The 10,169-nt window shown below is 42.6% G+C and overlaps 1 protein-coding gene across 3 annotated transcripts in view; it reads right to left on the bottom strand.

Annotated features, from left to right (window-relative positions):
- fbxo28 (F-box protein 28) overlaps positions 1-10,169 on the bottom strand; it is a 45,200-nt gene that overhangs the window by 15,883 nt on the left and 19,148 nt on the right. For all 3 annotated transcript variants that reach the window (XM_077612564.1, XM_077612565.1, XM_077612566.1), the window contains one exon: positions 7,372-7,510. In XM_077612564.1, the coding sequence (XP_077468690.1) occupies positions 7,372-7,510 (139 nt within the window). The remainder of the gene's footprint in view (positions 1-7,371; positions 7,511-10,169) is intronic.

The following is a 10,169-nucleotide window of genomic DNA, read 5'->3' as shown; positions in this document are numbered from 1 at the left end:
CTCTGTCTCTCTCTCTCTCTGTCTCTCTCTCTCTCTGTCTCTCTCTCTCTGTCTCTCTCTCTCTGTCTCTCTCTCTCTGTCTCTCTCTCTCTGTCTCTCTCTCTCTGTCTCTCTCTCTCTGTCTCTTCTCTCTCTGTCTCTCTCCTCTCTGTCTCTCTCTCTCTGTCTCTCTCTCTCTGTCTCTCTCTCTGTCTCTCTCTCTGTCTCTCTCTCTGTCTCTCTCTCTCTGTCTCTCTCTCTCTGTCTCTCTCTCTCTGTCTCTCTCTCTCTGTCTCTCTCTCTCTGTCTCTCTCTCTCTGTCTCTCTCTCTCTGTCCTCTCTCTCTCTGTCTCTCTCTCTCTGTCTCTCTCTCTCTGTCTCTCTCTCTCTGTCTCTCTCTCTCTGTCTCTCTCTCTCTGTCTCTCTCTCTCTGTCTCTCTCTCTCTGTCTCTCTCTCTCTGTCTCTCTCTCTCTGTCTCTCTCTCTGTCTCTCTCTCTGTCTCTCTCTCTGTCTCTCTCTCTCTGTCTCTCTCTCTGTCTCTCTCTCTGTCTCTCTCTCTCTCTCTCTCTCTCTGTCTGTCTGTCTGTCTCTCTCTGTCTCTCTCTGTCTCTCTCTGTCTCTCTCTGTCTCTCTCTGTCTGTCTCTCTGTCTGTCTCTGTCTGTCTCTCTGTCTGTCTCTCTCTCTCTCTCTCTTTGTCTCTCTCTCTCTTTCTGTCTCTGTCTCTCTCTCTCTCTCTGAGAGTGGCAAGAAGAAAGCCATTTCTAAAGATATCCATAAAAAGTATCATTTAAAGTTTGCCCAAACCACCTGGGAGACACATCAAACATGTGGAAGAAGTAGCACGTGGTATTTTGAGGAATACCTGGAATATGAAATGATAACAAATTTTCAGTCCGAAGATATTTCAAGAAAAAAACCTCACCAGCTCATTTTTGACCCACTTATGTTCAGCAATATGTTCAGACATAGGCTTTATCATCATCCTCAAATCATCAAAAGCCCTTGTCATCATACACAGCTGCGTATAACGAAATTGTTGGTGCAACTCCATAAAGTGTGTTTTCCAGTAAAAGAACATAAATAAGTAATTATAAACATATAAATAGTCACATCCTGTTAAGGTACATTCTAAAATATTGCACAATCTAAGATATTATTGCACACCCCGAAGTTATTGCACAGAAGGATTGTGTGTCGTGCTAACGCAAGTTCAGAGTCCTGATGGCTGTGGGAAAAAAAACTGTCCTTAAGTCTATTTGTCCGTGCTAGACCTGTAGCGTCTGCCAGAGGGCAGCAGCTGGAACAGGTTGTGACCAGGGTGTTATGGGTCCCTGACAATGTTCCCGGTAGCGAGGGCTGGCAATGTCTTCCAGTGAGGGCAGAGAGCAGCCGATGATCTTCTGGGCAGTGTTGATCACTCTCTGCATGGCCTTTCTGTCTGCTGCCGTGCTTCCAGCGTACCACACAGTAATGCAGTATGCAGGATGCTCTCCACAGTGGCTCTATAGAAGGTTACCAGAAGCTTAGTGTCCAAGTTGTTCCTCCCGAGTACCCTCAGGAAATAATAATAATCGGACATAGGCCCTGTCGTCATTATCAACAACAAAAAAGGCCTACTTGTCATCACACCCAGAAACTGCGTGTGACGAAATTGGTGGTGCTTCTCCATAAGCTGCGTTTACTCGGCAGAAGACCTAAATAAGTGATAGTTACGGATTTGTAATTTGGCATTCTGCTGTTATGGATACAGGTCGCTTACCTCTCACTGTCTTTCACTTACCTTCAGTCAGCTAGTAGGAGGCAGATCACCACCCAAACATCTTTCATATTACCTCAGAAGGGAATGTGTGTTGTGTTACCGCAAATTTAGAGTTCTGATGGATGTGGGGAAAAACTGTCCTTAAGCCTATTTGTCCGTACTTTGTGGGACCTATAGCGCCTGCCAGAGGGCAGCAGCTGGAACAGATTGTGACCAAGGTGGTATGGGTCCCCTATGATGTTCCTGGCTCTGCTGAGGTAACGAGGGCTGGCAATGTCTTCCAGTGAGGGCAGAGAGCAGCCGACAATCCTCTGGGAAGTGTTAATCACTTTCTGCATGGCCTTTTTGTCTGCCGCTGTGCTTCCAGCGTACGCCAGGATGCTCTCTACAGTGGTTCCATAGAAGGTTATCAGAAGCTTGGTGCCCAAGTTGTTCTTCCTAAGTACCCTGAGGAAATGGAGTCGTTTCTGAGCCTTCACTACTGCCGTGATGTTTGTAGACCATGAGATCTTATCCATGACGTGGACCCCCAGGAATTTAAAGGACTGGACCCTGTCTACACATACTCCATTTATGAGGAGTGGGGCCAGATCTGTGCCGTGTTTGCGAAAGTCCAGGATTATTTCTTTAGTTTTCGTGGTGTTCAGTGTGAGATTGTTCACCGAGCACCAAGAAGACAGTTTGTTGACCTCCTCTCTGTAGGCCGACTCATCCCCTCCTGAGATGAGTCCGACCACAGTGGTGTCGTCAGCAAATTTGATGATGGTGTTAGACTGGTGGGTGGGTGTACAGTCGTATGTGTACAGGGAGTACAGAAAAGGACTCAGTACACAGCCTTGAGGGGAGCCAGTGCTCAGTGTAATGGAGGAAGAGAGGTGGGGACCAAATCTAACAGTTTGTGGACGGTTGGTTAAGAAGTTCTTAATCCAGCAGCAGATGGAAGAGGATAGTCCAAGGTGGGAGAGTTTGTCAGTCAGAATCTCCGCTTTTATGATGTTGAAGGCAGAGCTAGTCAATGAAGAGCATCCTCACGTAGTTCCCATGGTGTTCCAGGTGGCTCAGTACTGTATGTAGAGCAATGGCAATAGCATCCTCAGTGGACCTGTTTGCTCTATAAGCAAACTGGTGAGGGTCAATTGAGGGAGGGATTGTATTCCTGATATGGTGGGCTACCAACTTTTCAAACACTTCATGATCACAGGCGTGAGTGCAACAGGCCTATAATCATTCATGCTGTTAATGGTTGGCTTTTTGGGGACAGGGATAATGGTGGCAGATTTCAGACAGGATCGAATGATGGATTGTTGCAGGGAACAATTGAAAATTTTTGTGAAGACTCCAGCTGGTCAACACAGGCTTTGAGCACCTTCCCAGGTAATCCATCTGGGCCAGCAGCCTTCCTGGTGTTCACAGACCGCATTACCAGTCTCACTTCCTGTTCCCGGAACGTCAGTGTATTGCTGCAGGGTGGTGGTGGGTGTGTTGAGACTGGGTCTGATTTGTCAGTCTCAAAGCGGGCAAAGAAACGGTTCAATGTCTCCGCTAGTGAGGCATCTGCGTTAAAAGACATATTATTGTTATTGTAGTTGGTAATATGTCGTATTCCTTGCCACATCTTCTTTGGGTTATTTTCTGTGAAGTGCTCCTCAATTTTCTTGGTATATGCTGCCTTGGCCTTTTTAATGCCTCTTTTCAGCTCAGCTCTGGCAGCGCTATATTTTATCTTGTCCCCTGATCTAAAGGCGGAGTTACGGCATTTGATGAGTGCCTGCGTCTCATTGGTCATCCAGGGTCTTTGGTTAGGAAAAACCCGTATTCGTTTATCTATAGTGACGTTGTCAATGCAGTTTTTTATGTAAGAAAGTACAGAGTCCGTGTAGTCCTGGAGGTTGTCGTGTACAAAAAGTTCCCAGTTGGTGCGGGAAAAACAGTCCTGCAGCTGAGAGAGTGCGTCGTCGGGCCAAGTTTTTATTATCTTTATTTGTGGCGTTGTTTGCCTCCGGAGTGGAGTGTAAGCGGGGGTGAGAGATAGGCAGAGGTGATCTGATCCAGCTAGGTGAGGGAGGGAAGTGGCTTTATAAGCATGTTTGATGTTAGAATAGACATGGTCAAGAGTTTTGTCTCCTCTAGTATTACAATTTACGTATTGAATAAACTTAGGTAAAACAGTCTTTAAACACGCCTTGTTGAAATCACCAGCGACGATAAAAACTCCATCGGGGTGGTCAAGCTGTTGTTTGTTTACAGCCGTTAGCAGGAGGTTAAGTGCCGTGTTAATGTTAGCATTCGGAGGTATATAGATAGCCGTTACTATGACGACCGTTAGCTCTCTCGGTAAATAATAGGGCCTATACCGTATTGCCAATAACTCTAAATCCGGGGAACAGTGAGTGTCAATGATCCTACTGTCACAACACCATTCATTATGTATAAACATGCACAGTCCTCCTCCTTTGATTTTGCCTGTTAATTCTTTTGAACGGTCGATCCGAAAAAGCGTTCGGCTAGCTAGCAATACCGCAGCGTCGGGGATATGCGGGTGTAGCCACGTTTCTGTGATGATAATAATATTACAGTTTCTAACAAAGCTGTTGGTAGCAATACGAAGTTCCAGTTCCAACTCATCCATTTTGTGGGTGATGGATCGGGCGTTGGTCAAAAAGATACTAGGAAGCGTTGCTCGGTGTGGTTGTTGTTTCAGCTTAGCAGCAAGGGCCGCCCGGCATCCACGCTTCTGTTTTCTGTCCCTTCGCCGCCGTCGACGTGCTTTTGGTGGGCTGGCTAGCCACGGAGATCCCGGAGAGTTTGTTGAGAAATCGGATGTATCGCATATCCTTCCGATAGTGATTAAGTCCTGGCGACTGTAAGATAACGAACGACACCGAACTGGAGAGCATAAAGCCGCTGCGTCAGTGCGCGCCGCCATCTTGAACTCCCAAAGATCTAAATACAGTGGTACCTCGACATACGAGCTTAATAAAAATAACCATCTAATCTAAAGTATTTCAACATTGCAAGTTCTCCCAGAGAGAATGAAGGTTCATTGGAGAGCTTCAATAAAAACACCATCTGTGAATTTGCTTTTTATTAAATTGACAGTAGGTGGCAGCAAACGATCAGGCGACCAAAAGACCGGCGACAAAAAAGACCAGCGACCCAAAGACCGACAACCAAACTTCCGGGCGACCTAAAGACCGCGACCTAAAGACCGCGACCAAAAGACCGGCGACCGAAAGACCGGCGACCGAAAGACCGGCGACCGAAAGACCGGCGACCGAAAGACCGGCGACCGATCGACCGTGTACCGTGCACACAAATGTCCTCACACTAGGATAACGCACAACCACTTGCCAAGGAGTAGTACACTCCTCTCGTATTGGCGAGCAAGCTCCACCATTCTACACTGACTAGCGGGGGGGAACAACTGAAAAAATACAACACTCTGCCCAGTGCTCGCAGAGACATTTACACGAGGGAGTTGCGGTGAAATGATGTTCTCATAAACAACCTCTTGTGGCTGTCTCGAATACCCGATTACACGAGGGAGTTGCGACTTGAAAGAGAGCAGCCACACCTGGCTGTATGCTCGTATATCAAAATTTGTCTCGTATTTCAAAGTAAATATATGCTCAAAATTTTACTCGTATCTCAAATTGCTCGTATTTCGGGCCACTCGTATGTCAAGGAATTACTGTAGTGGCTATTCAGAGGAAAATCCTCACGTCAAGGACAACAGAATGCGGGTGTGAACGCTTGGAAGATGCACTCAAACCATGGACTGAACACAAAAGAACAACAGAATCATCGTTGCGAAGGGCTTGGGAGTGATGGATGACGGACGGCAAACATTGTTCCTAGCAGGCAGCATCGCACGAGTTACATGACAATTTGGAACCTTAGTTTGAGCTTTCATCAAAACTGGAATCAATTTTACGAAACCCCAAACCAATACTTCAAGCACTGTGCTCACAAGGCCGTTTGATTTCAATCCCCCCAAAATTTAGAGACCTGCGCAGTATGATGAAGTAGACGTGAAGATGATGAAAATGAAGATTTAGTGCAGTGCATTTTAACAATTTCGTCATACGCAGCTGGGTATGGTGACAATTAGGCTTTTGTCAAGTCAATGATGATGACAAAGCCTATGTCCGATTATTGTTATTACAGGTTACTGAGAGCTTTATTCCAAGCAAGGTAATGCCTTTTCGTCAGATTCGGGAGGCATTGGATCATCGATGGAATCTTCACGAGGCGTTGTAGGAGCAGCAGGAGCTTTTTTGGGAGGTTTTCGGCACACAAGGAACATGGTGATGTGAAGTTGTGACTGCCATTTTCTTTTTAGTAAAAATATGGTTTTGTACAAGGACATGACACATTCAAGAAAATTGCCAAATTCGATGGCTTTGACCAACCCAAAACAAAGCTGGAATGAGTTTGCCATCTTCTTTGGCGCTGACTTTTCTCCCTCGTCTTTCTTCTTAGAGTTGAGTGGGCAGTGAATTTTGAATTTATGAACCTTTTTGAATTTGGGATAATTACAGGAAAAAACATGATGCACTGAAGCCGCAAACATTGAGCCCCGAATTGGCAAGTATTGACGATACTCACTTTTATGAGATACAGACGCTCCCCTACTTACGAACATTTGAGTTACGAACAACGGTACATACGAACATGTCTGCAAATTGCGTTTATGTTGAAAAATGTTCGTAAGTTCGATTTTGTATTGCGCGCCTTTTTCCGAGTAGTGCTTCTTTCCGCCGCTAATACCGACGCCTGGCGCTGTGAGAGCTCAGCTCACCCAGCATCCACCTTCCTCTGCCCAGTTCGTTGCAGTGCGGAAGTGCGTGAACGTATCTCCAGTGCGCAAAGAACCTTTTTCATTTTTATCATTAAATATCTCGTGCATCCATTATTCAATATGGTTGGTGAAAAGCGAAAGGCTTCTAGTGAGGGAAGTGCAAGGAAGAGGCAAGCCATTTCATTTGAAACGAGTGGCAATAATAAAGAAGCTTGATGCTCGTTAGAAAGTGGTGAGCGTTGCACGGGAATACAACTTGAATCGTTCAACCGTCAGTACCATTTATAAACATAAAGATCGAGCAGCAGGACCCAAATATTGAACAATGCACAAAGTTTGCAAATCAATTGAATGATGCCATACAGTGCTACCGCATCATTTATGATGAAAAAAATAAGAAAACTGTGCAATCGTTATTAGATAGCTTCTTTCGGCCAGTTTCTAGTAAATCTCTCTCTCTCTAATGTATGTATGTATTCTCTCCATTTTATTGAATGTTTTTTTCAGTACAAACCAATGCTGGTTACTTATACAAGCCTTAAACATACAAATGCACTTATATAAAACTTCAATATACTTATATAGGCCTTAAACATAAATGATAATACAAAATATAGCACTGAATCAACTTACGAAAAAAATCAACTTATGAACAATCGCTCGGAACGTAACTCGTTCGTAAGTAGGGGAGCGTCTGTACTGCATTTTCTAATCTTCATCAATTAAGATGATCTTCAATATGACCTGACAACAAGTACCACTAGCAAATCATGACTATTACAAACGTGGGAAAAAAGTTATTTTCTGAGAATAAAGTTAACACAGCAAACCTTTCCTGGGATGAAGCAGCAGAGGTTGGAGTCAACATATTTCATGAACGTCATGTTAAGGAGAGAAAGGCGCGTTTCCACGGCAGCCAGTATATCAGCATGACGAGCCAAGGAATGAGTTCTCCGTTCAGACTCCCGCCTGATAGGGGGAAAGGTAAAGTAGGTCTTATATACAGTAACAGATTAGACAGTAACAGTGAGATAGCACTCATTTCCAAGGTTGCAAATTACATAATAATCAAACTCAATGAATTCAGAAATAAAGTTACCAGCTTTTCCAAAATGATAATATAAAAGAATCATTTTACTAAATCATTCGATCAATTAAAAAGCACCTATCCTAGTATTTAAGAGATAGAAATTTATGACACTAATGGGCAAAACACACAGGTGGCGATGAGCAATGGCAAAATGCGAAGGTCATCGTCATTGAGATGAAATCTCACGGCACGACAGCATGGCTAGGGACAATGGCACGCACCGCGCTTTGCCTGTGCGTCATAGCTTGGCTCTGAGTGGCTATGAAGTTGAAGGGAACTGATACATTGTTTTTCTCAAAAAACTAGAGACCGCAAAGTAGGATCACCCCTATAATTACTACTATATAACCGTATTTTCCCGCATATAAGCCACACGCACATATAAGCCGCACCTTGAAAGTTGCCTTGAAATTTTCGAATTTTACAATTTCTCACTTATAAGCCACCCCTGATTCCCAATTTTCACCTCCATATTCATGGTTTTAATAAGGAGTCCAAATGTGTTGCTTTGAAGGGAAAATCTTAAGAGAAATCATCACAAGTGGTATTTCTGAGATACTGTATGAATCAAAAGCACATTATTAGGGTCACTATCATAAGGAAGTTAATATGCCTCTTTGTAAATGCAAAATATCAAAATGCTCAATTTGAAAAAAGAAATCCCATATTTTCACAACTAAAAAAAATCACGTGTGATATTGCGCAGTCTCATTTGCGGGTTTATTTTCTGTTTTTTGTCAAGAAATTGGACGCCTCGTCCGATAGGGCGCTAGCATGACACTAGGCTAGAGTATGTTATGCTAGGCGCTAGCATATGTTATGCAAATGTACAATCGTTTCCTTTGTGTTCCAAAAGGGGTGTTGTTTGCACGTAGACAAATTCAAAAAGGAAGTAACGTAAGCACAACCAGGAAATATGGCCATAGCGCTATACGCAGTGTTCACCAAGACTCTTGGTGCTATAATAGCATACATATTACGCAGGTATCAAGGTTTTTATTTTGACGATCGACCGCAAGACCTTCGATTAGCCTCAACTATTGTGGTGTGCTGATATGGTAAACGCTATGGTCAGAGCACGTACCTACGGTAAGATGGTGATGCCCCGAGCGAGCAATAGCAGACACAATCAAGTGTACTCACGTCTGGCCAGTCTGAGTACGTTTAACTACAGCAAGATGGCCGTGCCCCGAGCGAGCAGTGATGGGAACGCGAGTTTTTTTCTTGAATTTCATTCATAGACGTCAAAATAAATTTTGTTTAGCGTTTTGTATTTTCTCTAGAAATAAATGAAAGTATCGGCCGAATTCGTGACGTCACGCGTCGACACAACGGCGCCATCTTGAGGTGACGTCATGTCTCTGCACCGTGAACTTGCAGTTTTTTGCATGTCGTGTTTTCATGCGCATATAAGCCAAGTTTAAAAAAATTAAACTTGCATATAAATGTGAAATAACTTAAAAATCCAAATTATGAATGTGAAATTTCTTGGTAAAAATCCAAATTATATTAGGTAAAAAAAATGTTAATAAATATAACCTTCCCAGCATACAATTAAAACTATTAAACATTTGCAATCAAGTAATACTAAGAGACATTCAATATTCATTTTTTCTTCTGAAAATACAGAGCACAAAACAGCAATTAGAAAAACTAGACGTCAAGTTTAACACATCAACCCCAAAAATATAACAAAAATCTGATTCAAATTATAGTTATACATTTCAATTGAAAATATAGCAAATGTAATACCTTAACCTTGTATATACAATGTTTTTAATCACAGTTGCATGGTAGTAGCAAAATAAGTACGTAAGCACAAAACTAAACGTTCAAAAATAAACTTGTATAAATTAGCTTTTTTTAATATATATTTCTCATCAGTATGAGGGAACAATATAAGCAGTCATCATTTTTTTTCCCGACAAAAGCAGCTTGTATGCGAGTAAATACGGTAAGTCTATCTTGATAAGTACCTGATGCTGTCTAATTACAGAAATTAAAATTTCCTTACCAGAAGTATAAGATGTTGTGGCAGCCATATTGCTTCTAATGTCAAAATATCTCAATTGTTTTGATGGTTCATATTACTCCAACAGTTGTTTTTGAACAAGAAATACAATGGGAAAAAAAAATCAATATTAGCGAGTTAGCTTAGTGTTGCGATGTTTTTTGACAGCGCTGGGACACCATCTACCCAGATACTCCAGTCAGAGAGTGAGACGAAGGAACACAGATGATTCTTCAGCTTCTTTGAAATCAAATCCAAGTAATTTACAATGTAGAGCATTGTTCTTTCATAACACATTAGTCAACTTTGGTGAGCTTTACCCTAGATTCAGTCATAATTTTTTTGTCCGAAAAAAGCGGCTTGCTTATATGCAAGTAAATACGGTACATGTTTTCACGCCTATAAAGAAATTAAAGTACACAAGTACAATTATAAAGAAGTGTATTTATTAAATATTACAGCTATAAACATGAAGACTAATGTATTAATATCCAAATATAATCTATACAGTAATACGAGTGCCCCGA

The sequence above is a fragment of the Stigmatopora argus genome, chromosome 11 (genome assembly GCF_051989625.1).
Source record: "Stigmatopora argus isolate UIUO_Sarg chromosome 11, RoL_Sarg_1.0, whole genome shotgun sequence".
Taxonomy (NCBI): Eukaryota; Metazoa; Chordata; class Actinopteri; order Syngnathiformes; family Syngnathidae; genus Stigmatopora; species Stigmatopora argus.
The sequence above is the reverse complement of the archived record's forward strand: the minus strand, read 5'-3'. Positions and strand labels throughout refer to the sequence as shown.